This window comes from Plecotus auritus (genome assembly GCF_963455305.1).
Source record: "Plecotus auritus genome assembly, chromosome: 8".
NCBI lineage: Eukaryota > Metazoa > Chordata > Mammalia > Chiroptera > Vespertilionidae > Plecotus > Plecotus auritus.
In genome coordinates this window covers 112,214,085-112,236,234 of record NC_137782.1, presented here as the reverse complement: position 1 = coordinate 112,236,234, position 22,150 = coordinate 112,214,085, and the positions used below count along the sequence as shown (strand labels likewise).

The following is a 22,150-nucleotide window of genomic DNA, read 5'->3' as shown; positions in this document are numbered from 1 at the left end:
CCCTAGGTCTGTCTGCAGCAGGGCGGCAGGTTGGAGGTGGAGGTGCCTGGAACACAGGCCAGGGGCTCTGTATTCATTTCACCTGACACTTGACTGGGACACTCGCTCCTTCGTTCCCCTGGCACACATGTACTGGGTGGCAAGCCTCATACCTGGGATTCATGGGGAGTAGGACTCGCAGTTTCTGCCCTGCAGTAGAGTGCTTACTAACGGTTGCCATATGCTTGCTCCGTGTGCTTTGCCAAGACACAACGGGGAAGCAGGAGGTGAGGACCCTAATGGTCCGTGGCCCTGCTTGTCAAACTTGGATGAGATAGATCGCCTCCCTGAAAGCCATGAAGAGCCCCGACGCCCACCTTCCACTTCCCACGTCCCGTGGCTAAAGGCCACACGAAGGAACGTTTGTCTTCCAACAGCCACCCGAGCAGGTGTCTGAGTCTGAGTCCCCACAAGTCTTGGCTCCAGGAAGATGGTACAAGTATAGCTGATATGGGGCGGGCAGTCAGGGATGCAGGGCTGCAGACAGAGGCTGAAACCCTGGAACCTGGGCGGTCTCTGTCAGCCTGTCTCTGGGTGTGGACAACTCAGGAAGGGGGTCTGGAAAGGGATTTGCCTGCACGGGGAAGATTGAAAGGATGACTCAGTCTCCACCTTGGACGTGGGGAGGCTCCCGAGTCCCCGTGAACAGGGAAGGTTCCTGCAGAAGGAGGAATGGCCTGGAGCTGGTCGGGGGCTCCCTCTTGTGCTCTGCTGCCCTCCAGAGAGGGCTGTGCGGGACCCTCTACAGACTGAGACAGTAAGGAAATAAAAGCCCGAGCTGAGGGGAGGCTGTGGGAGAGAGAGGGCAAGGGCTGGACTAGGGGTGCCTTGAGGAGCAGGGTGTATGCGAGTGTATGTGCAACTGCCCCTGGTGGCTGCTTGGGCCCCACCAGGCAATCCTCTGGCTCCCACGCTGCCTGGCTCAGAGCAGGGAGAGTCGTGTTCCTGAGCTGGGGTGTACGGCTCACCCAGGGCCCGGTGAGCGGGATCAGCTGTTATGAGCGGTGGAATTCCGCTGTATGTGTGGTGGTTTCTTTGAGAAGGGCGTGGAGTTCAGAAACAGTGGTTTTGTTTGCAGTGGGATAAAGGAGGGAGGCTGCTTTGACAGGGACTGTAAGGGACCATGGAGACACTTCGGGTGGAGGAGGGGAATCGGCTCCTGGGCTGGAGGAGACCCCCAGAGCTGGCCCAGTGTCTGTCCCTTCTCTCTGTCCAGCCCCGCCCCTTACCTATCGCCCTCTCCCTCAGCTCTGCAGAGAGAAGCCGCTCACCCAGGCTTTGCAGTCTCCCAGGGTGTCCATTCCTAGCGGGTGTGTTTCCCTTCAACAGCTACAAGGAGCAGCTCCAACATGAGGCGGCGCTGGAGCAGCTGGGGAGGCTCTTGAACACCCAGCGGGAGGCTCTGCAGCAGGAGCAGAGGACGAGCACCATGGCCGCCGAGGAGAACCAGAGGCTGCAGCGAGAGCTGGACAGGTAACCGCCAGGCCCCCTGCAGCGCCTCTGCCGGGATGTCATTCACACCCACTCACTCAGCACCCACTGAGCTGAGCTCAAGGGAGACCCCCGGTGATGGTGCATCTTTACCAACCCTGCCATGGTAACAGCTGGTGGCAACAAGGTAGAGGGAAGTGCAGCTGGTGGCTGGAAGGAAGGACTCGGGCAGCTGGGATGGTGCGTTGTCTAGGTTTGGATTACCTCCCCTCCTACATTTATGATGCTGATGACTGTGGGGCACCGGCACCTGCATCCTCTAACACCAGCGCTCCCTGAGGGAGAGAGGCTCGGTCCTCAGCATTTTCGCATTCCCATTTGTGAATTCACCTCCTCGCTGAAATGTACCGGTGACCCCCAAATCAGTTCCCGTGGCCTTTCATGGACGTGCCCAGTGTGGGAGATCCTGGACTCGCCTGATGTGCACATTTGCAGCTGAGGTTGAACCTTTGACTCCGGGCTTGTTCCAGCTCTCTCAAACAAGCGTCCTCTTTGTGGTCCATTGAGTGCCATGGTGTTCTATTTGTGCTCTGTGGGGGCGATTTCCCCGCATGAAATGGCCCCTAAATGGAGTGCTGAAGCTCTGTCTAGTGTTCCCAGGTGCAAGGCTGCGCTGGGCCTCACGGGGAATATACGTACGAGTGGCACACAAGGGTCATTCGGGCCCAGGTATGGAGCTGTTGGCTGTGAGTGTATTACAGGAGGTGTCTTTATGTCTTGATCAGTAGACAAAATGTGACCAGAGACTCCCAGGAACCGGTGGGAACAGTTTCAGTATACACTAATTCAGTGTTAGGGTGGCTGGGTAGAACAGTAGACTGTGAATCATGAGAATTAGCTGAGCTATTATTATCCTTTAAAAAACCACAGCAACAGAGGAGGAAACAGGCTCAGCGAGATGACACAACGTGTTCAAGGTCAGTGCTCCTAGTTAGTGGCACAGGCAGGATTCAAATCCAGGTCTTGCCTCAACCCAGAGGCGTGACCATATGAAGCCTTCCTTGGCACAGCCCTGATTTAACATGTGTTGTGGGGCTGTAAACTCAGCTTCCTGCAGTGGCCGGGCAGGTCCAACAGGTGGGAAGGAGAGTCAGCAATAGACCAGGCCCTGGGGGACAACACACCTGGCTAAAGGCTGTCAGCTGGGAGGCAGGCCAGGCTGCCAGGTCATCTTTCTTTATGCTTTTTTTTTTTCCCTGAGAAAAGATATCTGAATGGTGATGTGAAAGTTAAGATTTTTGAATGCTGATAAACTACTTTGTTTGTTTGTTTGTTTTTTAAAAAACAAAACAAAACAAAACAAAACAAAAGCTGCTTTTTCGGTCGGCACAGAGGACCAGGAGGACCTGGAAACATTTTTGAGGCTGGGGACTCTTAAACCTAAATGCGGGAGTATTCACAGGACCACAACGGAGGAATCTTTTCATCTTTTTCTGTTTCCTTTCTTTATGTTATTTTATTTTTGTTGTTGTTGAGACTTTATTGGAGAGACATCAATTAATAAAACCGTACATTCTTTAAAATGAAATAAAATAAGTAAGTGTTAAAATGTTTTTAAAAAGCTGTGTGGGCCAAACTTCACACACCTGTGTTCAAATTGAGTCCATGAGCCTCTGGTCATAGGAGCTTTTTGGTATAAATCTTCCCCCAGGAATCCCAGTTGGTTAATGATGATGATGATGATGATGATGATGGTGATCATTTCAGTGAATTTACGTAACACTGCAGAATCTCCTATTTTATTTATCTCAGGTGTTGAAATTATAAAGGGGATCGCAATTGGGAAGAAGAGCTGGGCATAGACATAGAGTCTTAGAGCAAAAATGTTCTGATTCAGTGTTTAAGTGTTTGAATCAAAGAACCCTTTTTCCAAGTAGGCAGCTGTGCCAAAGCCTCACATAGAAAGGACTTCTACAGGAATGCTCTGTGGACGTGGTGTCCGAGCTTGCCTGTCCTGTCTCCCCCAGCCCACAGTGGGGCACCTGGGGAAGCCTCCCTCATAGAACCCCAATGAACACAATTTGAAAACCGCTGGTTTTGTTCAACCCTTCATTAACGCATGAAAAAAGCTGAGGCCCAGAGAGGTTGCGGTTTTGATTAAGGTTGCACAACTGGGACAGAGCCTGGGAGTGCTCCTCAGCCCTTGGCCCTGTGTCTCTCCACCCCCAGGGCCAATTTCCTGCACCAGCAGCTGAAGGGCGAGCAGGAGGAGCTGCAGACCCACACCAAGAAGCTGCAAAGCTCCCTGAACGACATGCAGCTGGAGATGAACTGCTGGCAGGCCCAGTGCAACTGGCTGAGGGGGGAGCAGGAGGAGCTGGAGACCCACACCAAGGAGCTGCAAACCTCCCTGAATGACAGGCAGCTGGAGGTGAACCGCTGGCAGGCCCTGTACAAGGGGCTGAAGGGGGAGCAGGAGAAGCTGCAAGCCCTCACCAAGGAGCAGCAAGCCCTCATCGAGGAGCTGTATGCCCACGCCAAGGAGGTGCAAACCTCCCTGAAGAACACACATCTGGAGGTGATTCACTGGCAGGCCCTGTATGAGGGGCTGGAAGGGGAGCAGGAGGAGCTGCAGACCCACACCAAGGAGCTGCAAAGCTCCCTGAAGGGCACGCAGCTGGAGGTGAACCGCTGGCAGGCCCAGTATGAGGGGCTGAAGGGGGAGCAGGAGGAGCTGCAGACCCACACCAAGAAGCTGCAAACCTCCCTGAACGACATGCAGCTGGAGGTGAACTGCTGGCAAGCGCAGTGCAACAGGCTGAGGGAGGAGCTCCAGAGCATGGACATCTCGCTGACGGAGCTGGACAACCACTGCCAGGTGAGGCCTGGGGCTGCAGGGCCTCAGCACCCTGGGTGGGCCTGTTCCCTGGGCTGACGCCTTGGGCTCAGCCAGGTGGGAATGGGTCCTCATTGGCATCTCTGCTCAAAGAGTGTGTGTGAATGTCACACAGAGGCGGAGGGGAAGCCAGAAGCATGTGGCTGGGATGAACACCATGACTGGCAGGGGTGTGCTACACAACACCTTTCACCCGATCTTTGCTTTCTGCAGGGTCGGGGCGGTGCATGGAAACAGCCGAGTACCGTTTTATTTCCGACCTCTCGGCTGAGCACTCTGCTCTCTGTGTCATCTCATTTAATTCCCACAATGATCTCTGAGCTGGGGTGCCCATCCCTGTCCCTCTGAAGTATCGGGATGGAACCCCGTTTGTCTGAAGCCAAAACTTGGGACTTTCCTGCTCACCAACCGCGATGATATCCTAGAGCAGGAGCTGGCCAGCCTCAGCCCCAAATTCAGGTCCAGCCCCACGCCTGCTTGTGTAAGGCTGTGAACCAAGAATAGCTTTCACGGTGTCTAATGGTTGGGGAAAATCAAAAGTAGGAAAATGTTTGGGGGCAAGAGAAAGTGATATGAAATTTAAAAGTCCGTGTCCATGAATAAAGATTTTTGGTGTTTTTTTTTTTGTTTTTTTTTTTAAACAAAGCCACACCCATGTGTGTACCTTGTATCTCTGGCTCCTTTCCTGCTGTAATAACAGAGTTGAACAGTTGCAGCAGAGACCACTGTCGGCCTGGAAAGCCTCACATATTTAGTGCCTCGCTCTTGACAGGAAAAGCCTGCCAACCCTGCCTAGAGCAGAGATGTCCAACAGGAATATAATGCAGGCCACCACATGTGATACTCAACTTTCTAGTAGCCATATTCAAAAAGTAAAAGGAGACAGTGGGATTAATGTAATGGCCTATTTTATTTAACCATTATATTTAAAATGTCACATGTAACCCCAAAAGCTTATTAAAGAACTATTTTAATAATATGGGTTTTTTTTGGATTTTTGAGAGAAACATCCATCAGCTGTCCCTGCATGCCCTCTACTGGGGAATGGAGCAGGAAATAAACTGCTGATTTCTTGGTGCATGTGGAGACACTCAACCAACTGAGCCACAGCGTCGGGAAGCTTATTAAAGAGATATTTTACATTATTTTTAATTGTTATTAAGTCCACAGAATCTATTATGTATTTTGCACTTATGGCTCATCTCAGCTCAGACTGGCTGCGTTTTCAGGGCTCAGCGGCTACACGTGGCCACTGGCTGCCTGAGTGGGCGGTGCAGTGGCAGAAGGCTTGGCTGTCTCCATGGCATTGGCCGCATTGGTCATTCCAGCTGGTTCAGATAATACCAAAGTGGCCATCTTTGTGCACGTGGCCTGTTTCTTCTTTTGGAAGTAGATTCCCAGCAGTGGAATCACGGGAGCGTGTGGTGTTTTGAGACATTGTCCATCTGTGTTTTAGCTGCTCTCCCGTCTCAAGGGGAACTTGGAGGGAGAAAACCGTCACCTGCAGAGCCAAGTCCAAAGGTTGAATGAGCAGAACCAGAAGCTTCTCCAGGAGGACTTGGAGAATGAGGACCAGCACCAGGAGGAGCAGCAGCAGTAAGTGGGAGGGGTGTGGGCTGATGGCCGCCCATCAACAGAGGGTGCGTGGCTTCCAGCTCCAGGATTGGACAGTGCCCCTCTGGGCAGCAGAGAATCCTGGGCGCATTGGTGTCCCCAGGGCAAGGGGACAGACCATCTTACCAGCTCATCCTTCTCTCGCTTTCCCTGGAATGGTTCTAGATTTCTGCAAGTAGGGGTGGTTGGCTTTGTTGGCTTTTCAGAGACACTGCCCCCTGCCAGACTCTTCTTAATCTGCTTTGGGGATTAAGTTCACTTTGAAAAACACCACAGTGATACAGAGAGGTCCTAGGGAAGGACTTCAGCTCGCAGGCTGAGCCCTTTCTGTGTCGGTGTTTCCCTTAATGGGCTGGCAAGTGGGTTGTTGGTGCACAGTAGCTGTCCTCGCTCTGCCGACATTGACTTTGCCGACAGTCCTGGCTTTGGCGTGGGCGCTGCGAGGTGCACAGAACCAGTTACCTTGTCCCCAGGAACCAGTAGGGATGATGGGATGTGAGCAGAGCTGTGTGCACACCAGACAGATCTTGAGGGGCTCCATGGAGGTAGAAGGAAGCGTGGTGGTGGGAGTTGGGGTTCTGCTGACAGGGATGGGGAAAAGGCTAGCCAGTGTGGGTGTGTGTGTGTGTGGAGGGGAGAAGGTGGGGGACGTGAGGGTGGAGCATGGCGTGGTCTGGGTGCAGGGAAGGTGCAAGGAGTGGCAGGAGGGAAGGCTGGAAGGGGCAGCGCTCAGCCGTGGAAGGCTTCCATGCCCGCTAATGAGTCGGATTCACTGGGAAGTGAGTGTTTAAGGGATGCTGGTGTACAGGGCCTAGGAAGCTGCCAGAAATGAGGGCAGGAGGAAGAGCCTTGGTGCTGGAAACCTCGTGGTTTGGAAGTCAAGTAATCTGAAATGCGTCTTGTGGGTCCAGGGTGGTCTTCACCCCTCGGTGCTGTGCTGCTGGGACTGTCCTTCCTTGTGATCGGGAATGGCTGGCCAGTGTGGGACAGAGGGACACGATGCTGCTCACTGTTCTCTCAGAGTCGTCTGCTCATCTACAAGGGGCTCGCCACGTACCAAAGATGGTTGACATGGTTGACATGGAAAACCGCACTGCAGTTTTGGGGTAGAAGTGAGAGTTTGTAGCCTGAAGTTACACAGCTGCTAAAAATGACCAGCAGAGGTTGGGCGGGTGTGACCTAGAAGAGTGCGGACCTGGTACCCTGGGGGATGATCTGATGATGCTTTTGCATTAGAAAGTGTCTGCAGGAGGCCAGGGAGTGGGCAGGATTCCTGAGCCTGCTCTGAGCAGAGTCTTCCCCAGCCCTAGGATAGCTGGGCCATGAGTTTGCGGGGCTGGCGGACGGCCGTGGGAACAGAATAACAGAGTAGAAGAACAGAGGCCGAGCCAAGGGCGCTGGCAGCAGAGCAGGTCAGGGGCCAAGGGCCCAGTGGTTTGCAAGAGATCACTTTTCACGGGTGCCCAGTTCGCGGTGAACTCGCGGGAAAGCCCTGGGATTAGGTGGGGCCTGAGCACCTTATGATCGAAGGAGCCTGAGCAGCTGCCTTGATGGCTAGGACTCACTTTCAAGAAAGGAAAGCAGGGGTCTGAGCTATCAAGGCCACATGGGTGAGGAGAGGCAGGAAGAGGACCAAAGCCGGCGGCCCAGTGGGGGACGCTGTACAGCGAGCACTGCGTGCACGGCTCCTAGACACACAGAACGAAAGCATGCCATGCCGTCTGCTTCAGGAAGGCCAGGCTCCCTCTCCCAAGAGCGGGGGTGCCCTCTGGCAGCCCAAGGTTTAAGAGGTGTCTCTCTGGTCCTTTCTGCTTTTTTGAAAATGTGAACTGACTTCCCACATTTAGAAATTAAGAGTTTATGCTTCAGAGCCGGGGCTTCTGGATCCTTCGGGAAAAGCAATCAGAAGCTCCCCCACATGGAGAGTGGCGCTCCGATTGCAGGCCCTGCGTTAGGTCCCACGTGGCACCATGCGCTCAGCCTCGCCGCAGGCCCCACCCCTCCTCCAGTCCTCCCAGGCCGCCCTGCTCCTTATCTTCTCTGGCCCCCGAAAGGCTTTGAGTTTGCTTCCCTGGAAGTGTGAGCAGAAGCCCAACATTGGAGTGGGTCCAGGTCGGAGGTCTGACTTTGCTAAACTGACCTTTTTCACCTGATGCCCGTCTATCTCATGGAGGGCAGACCCCTCCCCACCACTAAAGGCATCGTTGCTCTGCACCCGCAGGAGCCCGCCTAGCCCCGTGTCCGACCCGAGTGCCCAAGATCCTGAGCTGACCTGCCCGGAATCCTCGGGGTTTCCCAGCTTGAATTTCAGATGGTTTGGGGTCTGCTCTCCTGAGGTGACATACAGCCTGATCCTAGGTGTTCAGCCAGTCCCCTCGATGTGCTAGGGGTCCTGGACCAACGTCACCTGCTTCCACCCCCATATTCCCAACTTGGTGGTCATGATGGCCATGAGCACCGTGATGTCTGAGTCCCAGAAACACACCAGTTCCTCCTGGGCCAGATCCCAGGCGGGGCTGATGAGTCAATTCACGTGTTTTATTTTAAAAACCAGACTGTTTTTCCTCTCTCCTCTGTTAGAGACAAAGTAAATGCCTCACATAAAACTAATGAAAACCTAGAAGAACAAAGCATGGCTCAGCACAAGGTCCATGATCCAGCGCCAAAGAAGTGAGTTGATCTAAGCGTCAGTAACTTACACACGGAACAGAAGCTTCCTCTTTCACGAGTAGGGAAAGCTGTAGCATCTAGAGCAACGACCAGTTTGTTGGGCCTGTACCTTCTGCTGTATGGCAGCTGCCCTATATGCAGGTCTCTCCCAGCAAGGAAAGAATTTAGAGTTTCTTTCGGTCCCGCCCTCCGTGTTCAGGGTCATCCTATGAGGGACGGTGAAGGCCAGCTGGCCCGGAGCCTGTCTAAGGGGCAGAGAGTCTGTGCTTTTAGAGCCACTAAAGCAGGCATATCAGGTTTGGTCTCAAGATTATGGGACCTAGAAAACCATGTTTCTGTTTTGGGAAGGAAGCTTGGGTCAGACGTCTGGACCAGCTCCCCCATCTTCAAGCACAGGAATCTTTTGTTCTGACCTCCATTCCTCTGGGTTCACTGGACCCCCCAGGGCAGGTTCACAAACACTTTCCCTTCTCCTGAGAGCAGCAGCCCCGGTGGTGGGACGGCTCGGTCCCCGAGACTGCCGGACTCCGTCCAGCAGGGCTTCCTCTGGGCCCGGGCCCGAGCCCAGGAGCTGGACTTTCCCATTGCCCTGTCCCAGCCCAGCCTTGGGGTCAAATCCCCATGAATCCGGCAGGGCCTCTCTGTGGAAATCACAGAACCACAGAATTTCAGAACCTCTGCCTGACCCTGCCGTTGACAGGGAAATTGAGGCACCGATGAGGAAATGGACTGGCTTGTGTCGCACAGTGCTGTTTCGTGGCAGAGCAGGGTCAGAACACAGCTGTGGTCCTTGTTACATTAGAATGCCTCATTTCCTGTTAGCTGCAGCGTATTAACTTTACATTCACTGTTTTCATTTATTTACTTATTTTTTTAATCCTAACCCAAGGATATTTTTCCCATTGATTTTTAGAGAGAGTAGAAAGGAGGGAGGGAGGTGAGGGGGTTGGGAGAGAGAGACAGGCAGACAGAGAGAAAGAGAGAGAGAGACATCGATGTGAGAGAGACACATCAATTGGTTTCCATCTGCACACGCCTCCACCGGGGCCGGGTATCGAACCTGCAACCTAGGTATGTGCCTTTGACGGGGGATCGAACCCACCACCCTTCAGTGCTCAGGTGGACGCTCCAACCAGTGGGCTCCCAGCCAGGGCTCACTGTTTCTACTTGAAGCGGCCCACTCTCCTGCCCTCTTCCCCTCACCCAGACTCCTCAATGCCGGGAACGGGCAGAGTATGCCAGCCTATTCCACATATTATTAACTCTAGCAGAAAATGAGGAGGTCCCTGACCCGTTCTGAAAATGGCATTTTGGAGGAATTTTGCCAACCAGCATGATTAGGTCAGCACAGCACCGCTTCCTGCACTTGGCACAGTAATGGAGAGCTGAGAGCTGGGTTGGAGGTTCTGTTTTCCAAGGGGCTAGTGTGGGTTCCTGCCACGAGGAAGGCTTCACCATCCCTGGGTCTGTGCGAATTAACTGCACAGTGTGTGCCACCTCCTGAGCCCCAGGTGGGATGAGCGTGGTGATGGCGAAGAGCACCCTCATTCTGAACCAGATTAACCGCCGCCTTCCCAAGCTGGTGATGGAAATCCCAGCTGGCACCCAGGGACCTGATGGAGGGGCAGTGAGGGTTGGCTGTGTCCTAAAAACCTACCTCTTACAGGAAAAAGCGCTGGTTTGCAGCGAAAGCCTTTGTGACATTTATCAAAAGAAAGAAAGGGCATTCCAGAGAACAACCAGACCAGGCCTCGCCCAGTACTTCTCAGCCTCTTCAGTCTCAGCTGGAGCCCCTGGAGGCCACCCCATGCAACTCAAAGTGTTCAGAAGAGCAAGAAGCCCGCTGGGGGCGCAAGGGAAAAGGTAGGAGGGGCGGACCTGGCTGCAGGCAGGATGTGAAGGGGAGCATCTCAGGTCACCCTCAGGGACAGGGGAGAACCAAGGACACTGCATGCTTGGTGTTCAAACGTGTGTGTGTGTGTGTGTGTGTGTGTGTGTGTGTGTGTGTGTAGGAGCCTGAAGGGGGAGTGCTCCATACATGCACAACTGCCTCCTGAGGTATGTGAACACCCAAGTAGAAAATGTAAACCCCCATCAGTGTTGCTGCACTTCCGTCCCAGAACAATTCAGGTCCTTTAGCATGAGGAGCCTCTCGCATCATGGACACTGTGGTAGGGACTCGACTATCCAGAGCTGAAGTCCACACAGTTGCCGCAGAGACAAGCTCCACCGCGGTTGTGTTTGGGGTTCCCGGTTTCCTCCAGGCCTACAATAGGCCATTTCTGTAGGGAGCTCCACGGTGCATTGAGCGCGTAATGGACAGCGGCAAGGTCTCCAGCAAGGCCTCCTGTGGCTCTGATCGTTCTGTCACTTTGAAAAGCGGGTCTGGTTTTCTCCTCAAACCTGATCTGGCCTTGAGTCCTGCCACCACGGGGTGCACTGTACTCGTCCTTCAGGGCTGACGTGTGGAGTTGCCTTAGGTCTGAAGTGGATTTCTAGTTGCATGTGCTGTATGTATTTCATGGAATCTAAGAGGCTGTCAGGACAAGGGTGCTCACATAAAAAGAAGATCAATGGGTTGTGGCAGTGACGATTTGTCAGAATTGCCACCTGGCCGACAGGCTCGAAGCTGCATCCTGATTTCAGAGATGTTAAGGTTTGGGAGAGGGCCAAAGCGCACCTTACTTGCCTTAAACATGGTTTAGTTTTCAATTTACTTTTAAAAATCATGTCCTGCATGACTTACCTATAAGCCTGCCAAACGTGCTCCCTGAGAATTTAAATTTATGAAGGACACCAGGACTTCCTGAGACCAGCCCATGCCTGGGCCACTCGGGCCCTCTCAGGGGCGGCCGTGACAGCACCGAGAGCCCGTGACCAGCCGCCTTCTGAGTGTGACCTGTGCACACACCTTTCTGGGTGACATTCACCACTTGAGGTCCTGGTGTGTCCCTCGAAACGCAAAAAACCAAGTGTGCACACGCATCATACCAGTGTTTGGGACTCACGCTTGCATTCCCAGTCTTTGCAGGAGTTGATTAGGTAAAACGCTCATATGCAGGTAAATGAGTTTGAAACTTATGAACATTGATGTAGAGGCGTCTGTTGCCTCGGGTTTTCATTCAGGCTACATAATTTTTTTTACATTCACCACCTCCACTTGTGTTATTGTCTAAGTTGACTTAATGAACGATAATCATCCTAACTGAGCTAGCAAAACATTCAGAAAAAAGATGCTTGACTGCCCTGGCCAGTTTGTCTCAGTGGTTAGAGGGTCGGCCCTTGGACTAAAGAGTCCAGGGTTTGATTCTGGTCAAGGGCAAGTACCTGGGTTGCAGGCTCAATGCCGGGCCCTGTCGAGGTGTGAGGGTGGCAGCTAATCGATGTGTCTCTCTCACATAGATGTTTCTCTCTCTGACTCTGTCCTTCCCTTCCACTCTCTCTGAAAGAAAAAAAAATATATATATATCCTTGGGTGAGGACTAACAAAACAAAACAAAAAAAAACAGCTGTTTGGATCCGTGAATGAGCAGGTCAGTGGTGGATATTAGTAACATTGCATGGCTGCTGTTTCTGGGCCCAGCACCTTTTCGGTAGTTTCACATTTTATGTCTCTCCTTTAGTTCCAACTGCCATGTGAGGCAGGCACGATTCCTATCCCCTTTGCAGGGCTGGGAAAGTGAGGCTTGACAAGGTTAAGCACTTGCCCAGAGAATAAGGGGCGGAGCTGGGATCCGAACCCAGGTCTGACAGATTATGGAGCCTGAACTCTTCACCACTGTGAGCACTGCCTGCAGTTAAAGCTGCTTTGGTCCCTGAAGGTGCTGACCAAGCCTGGGGCACCAGCATTGCATAGTGGGTCCCTGTGGTGTGAGCTGTGGCCACCAGGTGGTGCTGTGGAGAGAGAAATAACAGAGGTCCTGCCATGGACTTGAATCCGAAATCAGAAATCAGATAAACCAGTTATGCCCATGTATGTGACATGTTCAGGAAGTTGGGCCAATTTTCTGCTCTGATAAGACTCCAGAATTCAAAGGTCATGAAGTGTAGGTTTGCAGGAGAGAATGCGTAGGGATCTAAATGGGAATAATTCTTGATGTTGACAGTGTTTTGGTATGAAAAAGAGGTATTTCAAAGTGATCCTTCCATAAGAGGCTGTTCTAGATGTACTAGGATTATCAGTGAGCAGCTCAGGTAGACTATCCTGTTGCAGCAGCCAGAAGTATCCCAGGAAGTGTCCCAAGGTCTTTGAACAGGAGCAGGAGTTAGTTGTGTGCGAGCCAAGTTGTCAGGGAGCTTGTCATTAGGGCGGAGGAGTAAGGAAAACCAGGTCCTAAACTAATAAACATCCTTATTTAATAATTTAACACATTGAAATTGAAAAATAGTCTAAGGCATCAGCTCCTAGAGCAATATAGAATTCTCCTCACGTGCTCAGTAAAGCGTTGGCACCAGGATGCCATTAAACGAATTAAGTGGAGTCAGGGCATAATGGTTTACCGAGTCCTGATTCTGGTTGTGCCGTGGGTATAGTTTCCAACTCTCCTGGGAGGACAGGACTCTGATCTCACAAGAACATTTAGCTAACGTAGTCATTTGTCATTACTCATTTCATTTATTTGCTGTTTTGTTTTGTTTTTCCTTCCTCTCTTGTGTAATCCGGGGGATAACAATTTAGCAACTCAGCGCAAAAGGAGTCGCCTTTGGAAAAGCGGAAGCGAGGACAAGGCCAAGTCTCCATCGGGCCGCCCCGCCTGCCTTTCTCTACATGACTGAGTGTCTGGCCTTTCTCTGACATCGCACCCGCTTCTAACTAGCCCCTCCCTTTCTCAGACACTGGGATTTCTAATCCTTTCCCTTCAGCAGTGTCTCAAGATGTATCCTCCTTCATGGCTGAAATTCAAACAAACAAACAAACAAACAAACAAACAAACAGAAAAACAGTAGTTAAAGGCCAGATGACCCATAGCGGACTCCTCCTCCGGACACAAATTCCAAGCCAAGCTTTAAGTAGCCAACGTGGATTCTGACTTCAAAGGAGACCAGTTGTCACAGCCTCTGGACCGTACTCCAGCGCAGCACAGTGTTAGGGGAGCCTCGGGGCATCCACGCCCAGGTCCCTGGGCCAGGGTGTCCATGCTAAGTGAGTCCCTGGGCCCAGTGGCACCCCTGCCCTCGCACCTGCAGGCTTGGAGACCATGCCCCTGTGCAGGGCAGAACTGATCAGCGGCTGCTAGGCTTCCAAAACTCTGTGGACCCTGTCAAGTGAGATTTTTTTAAGACTCGTTTTTGGACAGCTAACTTTAAATCTGCTGCCCTTTTCTCCACTTCCTGTGCCAGAGCACAGAAGCTTGGCTTTTGCGGAGCAGTCCCTTTTTAGATGTGTTCCGTGTTTTGAAGAATTTACTGCCCCACTCAGCATCTCAAATAATTGGATCGATGTTGCCGAGCCAGGGTTCAGCCCAGAGTGACGCTGTAGGACCGTGCTGAGGTCCTCTGAAGTCTTGGATGCTGCTGTGAGGGCAGCAGTGGACAGACAGGACATCAGCTCACAGTCAGCATCAGCCGGGAGCGCTGGTCCACAGAGGCCTTTAGCTACTGCATTGTTTTCTGTCTTCAGCCATCCTCGTACCATCTCCATGATTTTGCAAAGTCTGTATCACCTGAGTGATTATTTACATACTTTCCCTTGAAACGACTTGGAAAACCACTGTCACTCTAAACACAAAGTCACCGTAAAAGAAAACGGGTGACTCTCGCACTGTTCCTGTCAGTTGATGTGGCACTGACTTCCTGGCATGCTCAGCTCTGATTCCTGGGCTGCCACCTGCTGGTCCCCCGCCTGCCTGCCCAGCATGCTGTTGGAAACACAGTCTCTCTGGCCTGGCTGCTGTCTGGCACTTCCGCCTCTGCGCCCCTCCTCACGCTGACTTCACTCAGTGGACAACTGTCAGATTCACCCCAAGAGACTTGAATCTTGCTTCTCATCAAGGTTATCCTTCAGAATCCAAATTTTCCCTTGATTTCAGTTTGCAAGGCTTGGGTGCTTACAACTTCCCCGAGAGTCCAGACACTGGGTAGCTGAGAGCCAGAGGGGTCAGGTCCTAGGAAGGTGTGGAGGGGCCCAAATCCCCACAGTGGGCGTGGCTCCAGGTCCTTAGCCCTCCAGCTGCCTGGAGCAGGACGCTGTGCAAAACAGCCTTGTCCTGATGCTCCGAGAAACTCCAACCGCATTCATTTTTCACTTGTATTTGAAGAGCCCATCCCCTCTCCTAACGAGGTAGTTGAAGGTCTTTTAGGTGTGTATTTCTCCCCAATGTTGGTGTTGTTTTTACTAGTATTTTATTTAACTTTGCCAATAGTACATGTTCACAGCAGAAAATTCAGGGATTGCAAAAATGGAAGGTAAAAATCATTCTTGAGTCAAAGTCACCATGTAGAGATGAAGACTCCTTAAATGACTGTTAGGGTGACAATGAACTTCTTTCTGCAATCATAAGGGAAGCCTGTTGGCAGGGTGCACATCCTGGACCTTGAGGGCCTGGACCACAGGTTGGGAGTGGTCTTGAGCAGCCACAGGCCAGGTCTTCTTAAGTCAGGGATTGAGTGACACAGCAGGTGGGCCCAGTAGTTAATGTGTTGCACTTTTACCAACATTTTGTTGAGCCTCCTGAGCTCATCCTTTATTTTCTCCCAGCTGCTGGGGGCTCGCACTGTGAGCCATGGTTAGAGCCAGGGCCAGCCTCCCAGGGCCTCCAGCTCAGGCTGCCACCAGGGCCTCCCCTTAGACCACAGCCCGTGAGGCACACAGCCCAGCTCTTGTCCCTGGGCTCCCTGTGCCTGCTGTCTCTGCTTCTAGGCCGCAGTGTGATCGCCCACCTTGGCATGGGAATTGCAGCCCCATTTCTCACTGTCCTTCTCTGCCCCAGGCCCTGGGAACCTAATACCAAAGGGAGTGGCTCCACCCAGAAGCAGCCTTGATGGCACTGATGCCTCCACTGACCCAGCCACCAAGCCCCGGCCATCAGAGCTGGGCTCCGGGGCCTGTTCATCCGCAGCCATCACTACAGCTCCTTCCAGCTCCACCTCCACCCCCACGTCCCGGCGCCTAGACCGCACCCACGGTGAGTCACGGTCCCTCCAAACCAAGAGTGATGAGCATCTCGGCCCGAGGTCCTTCCCAAAGACCCCGGTTCACAGGGGCAGGAGGCGCCTCTCAGACTGAGAGCTGGTCAGCAGGTGGGTGAAGCTGTGGACATGTTTGGTGTCCCACAGACACAGGTTCAGAGCTCAGCTCTGCCTATAACTGTGCGAGTTTGGGAAGGTAACTCCGCCATCTGGGGGCCTGGGCCTGAGCCCTGGAACCCACACCACTGCTCAGGAATTGGTGGCACCAAGCGGCTTCATAACGGAGGTGAACCGTCCTTTGGGCTACAATCAGGCAATGTTGGAGGTTTATTCTCCAGGGAGGAGACTTGACAGGGTCCTTGCACTGGAGGCCGGTCCATGGAGTGGAGGGCAGGTGTCCTAGACGGAAAAACAAGGAGGTTCAGGAGGGGTTGACAGGTTGGATGTCCCCCAGATGCCAGTAGCCAAGCGTGCTCGCACCTTAGATGGGATGTTACATCCTCTTCAAGGCATCTGATTAGCGGGAGGCATTCCCAGCAGAGCAGTCTGGTCACATCTTGCCAGAGGGAGCCCATGAGAAGTCAGGGTCCCCGGACACCTGAGGAGCTCCTGCAACACCTGAGACAAACTGATTTGAGAGCAACAGAGTCAGCGGGCATTAGGCACAGAGACAAAAGCTTTAAAATGCCCGTCGTGACCTCAGAGTGAGCCACTTTGCACGGTGAAACCAGACCAGGATGCTATGAAAAGAAGCATCTGGGGAAGAGCACTGGGAAATTTAAAATATGCAACAGCAGGGGAGAAATAAAGCTCAAAACTTAAAAAGACACTCTGCTTCTAACCTAGAGATGAAGAATCCGAGGACAGCAGAAAGAGCTGAAAATGACTGTCCCGGGGGTGTTAGAAACTGAAGAGAAGGGCTTATGATTTTTCATAATCTTACCTCCCACAGGACCCTGGAAGCCATGGCATGCATAACCGTGGTTTGACAAGCCCAGCAAAGACAGACAGGGTCCCTGCCCTCGAGGCTGCCTGGGGCAGCTTCAGGACCTGGCCCCTTGTTTACAAATCAGAAGCACCCCTGGGAGAAGATGAGGTGAGTGAGCACAGGGCAGGAGGCAGTCCCTCTGTGCTCCTGGGCAGACGCTGAAAAGGCAGCCACTCACTGTTGGGTGTCAGGGGCATGGTGCCTTGTGTGGCTGGGGCGGGCTTGCTCCGTGTCCCTTGTGGGCACTCAGCAGTTGGCCCGGTCTCCCAGGCTCTGCAGAGCAGAAGCCCTGCCTGGGCTCCAGAAGGAGCCAGGAGCACCATGTCCCCTGGGCCTGCCAGCGGCCTGTGTGGCTCCAGGCCCAGCCCTCCAGGCTAACCCTCGGGCTGTCTCAGCCTGGATCCCACCCAGAGCCCAGGCCTGTTTAGACGCCTGTTGACCCTGCCCAAGGGCCCCTCTCACTGCACACCCAGCACTGACCACGGCGATTCCCTGGCAGCCCAGAGCTCACGCTCAGGTGGACCTAGAACTGTCTGCAAAATGGAGACCCTGGTGTCAGTTTGTGGGGGATCCAGGGCTGCTGTCAGAGAACAGCTGGCAGGCCTAAGGCACATGGCATCTTAGTCCTTCTCAGGGAAGAGCAGTGACCGGTGGCCCATGGATACTTGACGTTGCTGGGAGGAGCTGCTGGTGCAGGCTCAGTCTCTAGGGAACCCGCATCCTCCCTCAGGTGGTGGTACTTTCCTTTTCCTTCCTCCAGCCCCTGGAGAGCCCAGGCCCCTGGGAGAGAATTGCTCTCAGGGCCCTGCTTTTGCTGCATCTGGCCCTGGAGCGGGGAGGGGCTCCCAGGACACTAAGTATCAGCTGCCTTTGCTGCATGGCCCTTAGGCCAGGACACTGCTGTCCTTTGGAGTCCCAGTCATTGCGCAGGCGGAAGTGTGACTTAAAGTTAAATCAGATAGAGTCCCGAGTGTGAGGCTGTCCCAGCAGGAGAAAAAGGGAAGAGATAGGACATATAGGCACCTGTTCCCTAAGGACACGGTCCACCCGTCCCTCCCTCCTCCAGGAGCTGGACACGACTACACCTCAGGGGCTGGGCCAGAGTCAGAGGTGGCTGTCTCGCAAAAGGCCCAGGTTTCCCCGTTTATGTTCAGGTCCGCTGAATCTCCAGCCCTATGTTCTCCGCAGGCTAGAATTCAGATGACAGCCCCTGTGAGCGGTCCCTGGAGCTCAAGTTCCCAACCGCAGGCAGCACGGGGCGTGGACGGTGTGTGGTGCCCTTCCGCCTGGGTTATCACACCTGTTTCCATCAACAGTGCTTTTCCTTCAAGCTAAGGCCTGTGTGCAAATCCCACACACAGAGGAGGTGAACGAGGAGGTGTTGTGCTGAAGTGGGAATGGGGACCCACAGTTCCTCAACACCCTTTTCCTGCCTCCCCTAGGGGCCTAAGCATGCAGCTCCTGCTTACCTCCCTCCAGTGATGGGTGTCACTACTTCTGGAGGCTCTGACTCCTCTTGCTGGCAGGAAGCGCTAGTGGCCCAGGCACAGAGCACTGATTGCAGGAAGGTCTCACCTTCCTCACCTGGACTTTAGTTGCCCAGAGCAGCTCCCAGTTGAAAATTTCATCTTAGAAATTGGTGGAAACACTTGCCATCTCAAGTAGGCAGAAGGGAATCAGTGAATGATACCAGCCTTTTAAAATATTAACAAGTTGCTTTGGGTTTTTATAATTTCCGTAGAACAAAATCCTAGGAGGGTGGAAAGCTAACTTTTTAATTAAAACGAAAACTGAGAGAGTTTCCATTGGATTCAGCTTCTGAAGTAATCAACAATAAGTGGAGGAGTGAGCATTATCTCCTCCCTCCCATTGCCTAGAAAGCTCCATGGTGCTGGCATGGACTCTTACAACTTATGGGCAGAGACAGGCTCTGTGGGGAAACAGTGTGACACCCCGGAGCCCTCACATCTTCTCACTGGGTGGAGGGGAACAGGACAGGAGGAGTCGGCCACCGCTCTTGGAAGTGTCACGGAGGGGACAGATTTATGCCGGATCAGCTGAGGAAAAGGATCTTATTCCATAGTGTTCTGATTCCTCGAGCTTCTCATATCAAGAGACAGAGGCGAAGGGGTGGGCAGTGCTGGGCAACAATGGACGGAGGGTTTGGAGCCCGCTGATCTGTGTCACAGTTGCCTTTCAGTGACACGTCCTTTTCCAAGAGGAAGGTGGATGTTTCTGTTCAAGGTTTTTCTTTCTCAAAGAGGGGGCTGGTTCTGCTTCTGTGCACTCCATGGAACCAAGTACTTTTTGGCTCACCCCCAGCCCCGCTGCTAACAGGCTTTTTCAGAATCCTGCTATTTGGGGAGCGGGCCAGGGCTGGGGAACTGGGTGCCCTGTGCCCCTGTGAGTCCAGAGCAGACTGCTTGGTGGGGCGGAAGCAGAGCTGCTCCTAGTGTGTCCCTGGTTCTCAGTGAAGTTCAGCTCAACACCAGCTGTGTGCAGGGAGGACGGGCACACAGTCCCTGTCCCCAGCTGTGACTGTGCGGTGGGACAAGCCCTGATGGTACACGGGGCGGGGCCGTGGGACTGCGTGTGCTGGGGGCATGGACCAGGAGGGGCGGTCTGCAGGCCTGGAAGGGACCGCCTTTCCTGGCCAGGTGGTGCTGCCCTCCCTGCAGCAGGTGCTCCCCCTCTGATCCAGGGAGGCAGGGAGGGCTGCCCTAGACACGCTCAGGCAGGCACACACCACAGCCAGGAGGGCGGCTGCCCCACACTTGTCACCGTGAAGGTCCATTTCTTTTCCCTTTGGGGCAGCTGTCAATTTGAGACAAAAAGAGGAGAAGCTGAAGGACAGCAAACAGCCACGGAAAGCCAGCATGTTCTTTCCTCCTGAGACCCAGCACACGCCCCTCGGACCCCCGAGGAGAAGCGGCCCCTGGAGCGGGCACAGGCTTCATTGTGCACACGTGGGCGCTCACTCTGCCCTGTCCTGGCTCCCGCCCTCACCAGGTGCCACTGTTCTGGTCTAGGCAGCGTGTTTCCACGTGTTCTAGAAAGCTCCATGTGTCCTAATGGTGGGCTCCTCACCCCTCCAACGCTTTGCTTTCCCAGAGCCATCCCGTTTGGTCTATACCGGAGTTCTGCGTGAAATTTCCTTTGTCAACAACATTGTTTGAGCCCCAGCCCCAGACCGCACAGACACAGACGCACAGGCTGTCATCCCCCACAGCCCATGCCCACTGTGCACGGGGCCTGACTCTCAGGGGAGGCGGGACCCCTCCTGGGGCGTCTCCAGAACCCGCGTCTGTCCTTCTGAGGGCGCTCCCTGAGCTGTGGCAGAATCGCTCTGTTCTGTCCTCCTTTGCAGACTGGATGGCGTAGTCTGGGCTAGACTGGGTCAGCGGCCCTTTTGGTTCAGTGTGGTCCTTTCCTCTCAGGGTCCCGGCCAGGCAGCTCAAGAGAGCCGCAGGGATGCATCCAGTGACTGCTCACCTCGCGGCCTGAAGGGTAAGTCGACCTTCCTTCTGGGCACTTTCCAATGCCCTTGGATCTCCGCTCCGGGCTTGGTGCTATCTGTGTGATTTAAAGAAGATGATTAGCGAGTTCTTCAAAGCTTGATGGGTATGCCTCCATAGGGCACACCATGCCGTTTCAGGCTCAGGCCTGGGAGTTTTCACGGATTGGGGTTCAGATCCCTTCTCCTCATTGACCAGCTCTGGGCACCTGGGCAAGCCACCCATCCTCCGAGTCTGAGTTCCTGCAGCTTCCGGAAGGGGACAGGTCCGTGAGTTCCGGTCCATCGTAGTCAGAAGACACGGGGTGAGTGTGATTCCTTTACGATGTTTAAGCTTGTTAATGGTGCAGATGATTGGTGTGTACGCCTCACAGCTGTTGCTAATTTCAGCTTTAGCAGAAGCTCTGCACCTCCCTCCCACATATTTTGTTTTTAAATCCCACTGTGAACTTCTAGAGAATTCCAGCATGTCCTTGACATCCCCAGTGCCAGCCTGGGAGAAGTGTGCTCCAGGTCCCCCAGCAGGGCTCCCTGTGTTCCGTGAGCCAGAGGCAGCGCAGAGCCCACTGGAGGCAGGTGAGTGAGAGTGAGAGACTGACGTGTGTCCCTCTGTGTCCCCTCGCCCGGACACCAGGTTCCTCTGACCCGGCCCTCTTCACCGCAGGCCCGAGAGCTTCCTCAGTGAGGACCTGATGCCCAGCAGGGACACAGCACTCTACCCCGCCCCGCAATGCCAGGACCCCAGGACACACTACCCTCAGCCGCCTGGAGTACCCGCCACCCGGAATGGGCCTCTCCACCAGGAGGCATCCAGAAGAGGGGTGTGGCCCAGCCCCAGGGATGGTCACCCTGGAGGAGTTCCTGGAGGAGCGTGACTGGGCTCCCCCTATGCTGCGTGTGGCCCGGGAGTGCTCTTTCCTCACTCTCCCCTCAGATGGACCTGGACCAGAGGGGAGACCTGGACAGCAAAGTCACAGGGAGGGATGGGATGGGGCTGGCGCAACCTGGCTGCAGAGCTGGCTGGATGGGAACATAACCACTAGCCAGAAAGTGACTGTGCTGGCGGCCCGCCCAGACCTGAGAGGCTGTTCTCTCCATCTGTGCAGAGAGTGGCAGAAATGCTAACATGAGGGGTAAGCCATGCAGTCTCTCTTGACGCTGCCACTGGGAAGGAGGCGGTCCTAGTCCATCTGTCAATAAACGGGCAAGGCTGTGCTGCAATGACACTTTACTTACGGACATTGACCTTTGAATTCCATAGAGTTTTCACAAAAGATCGTTTAAAACATTTCTTTTAATCATTTAAAAATGTAAAAACACTGCTTAACTCACAGGCCATACCAGAGCGAGTGGCAAGTCCTAGCCGGCTTGGCACAGTGGTTAGAGCATCAGCCCGTAGACTGAAGGGCCTCAAGTTGGATTCCAGTCTAGGGCACATATTCAGTTGCAGGCTCGATCCACCAGTCTTGGTCGGGGCATGTGCATGGGGCACCCAATCATTGTGTCACTCTCACATTGATGTTTCTCTCCCCCTCCCTCCTTCCCTTAACCCCTTCTACTTTCTCTAAAAATTAATGGAAAATATATCTCCTCAGTGGAAGGTTAACAACAACAACAAAAAGAGAGAGAGTGGATGTCAACGGGCCTATAAAAAGTCCCAGCACAGTCTGGCCTGTGCCAACAAACTCTTCCATCCATCCACCTGCTTCCATTTTTGAGCACTTGCCCTGCGCCTCCCTGGGCTTGACACTGGGAAAATGCAAATGCAAAGGCCGCAAACCCCGGAGACTGGAAATAAGGAATGCTATCAAGGCCACTCATGCTGGATGGAGACATTCGGGCCCTGTCTCTGGAGCCCAGCCTACTGTGG

General features: G+C 53.7%; 1 protein-coding gene across 1 annotated transcript; it reads left to right on the top strand.

Moving 5' to 3' along the window:
- Window positions 1–1,374: 1,374 nt before the first annotated feature.
- On the top strand, window positions 1,375–13,552 carry LOC308256323 (protein Daple-like). Its single transcript, XM_080684564.1, has 6 exons — window positions 1,375–1,512; window positions 3,700–4,348; window positions 5,823–5,962; window positions 8,561–8,650; window positions 10,317–10,513; window positions 13,329–13,552. Exons 1-6 carry the CDS (start codon window positions 1,469–1,471, stop codon window positions 13,424–13,426), a joined length of 1,218 nt encoding a protein of 405 aa, XP_080540690.1. The 5' UTR covers window positions 1,375–1,468; the 3' UTR covers window positions 13,427–13,552.
- Window positions 13,553–22,150: the final 8,598 nt, after the last annotated feature.

What these genes read in the sequence shown, in the direction of transcription:
- LOC308256323 (XM_080684564.1), top strand. Translation starts at nt 1,469, where the DNA reads ATGGCCGCCGAGGAGAACCAGAGGCTGCAGCGAGAGCTGGACAG. An exon ending in CACCAGGAGGAGCAGCAGCA is followed by an intron (nt 5,963 to 8,560) that starts GTAAGTGGGAGG and finishes CTCCTCTGTTAG; the next exon opens with AGACAAAGTAAATGCCTCAC. An exon ending in CTGGGGGCGCAAGGGAAAAG is followed by an intron (nt 10,514 to 13,328) that starts GTAGGAGGGGCG and finishes ATAACAATTTAG; the next exon opens with CAACTCAGCGCAAAAGGAGT.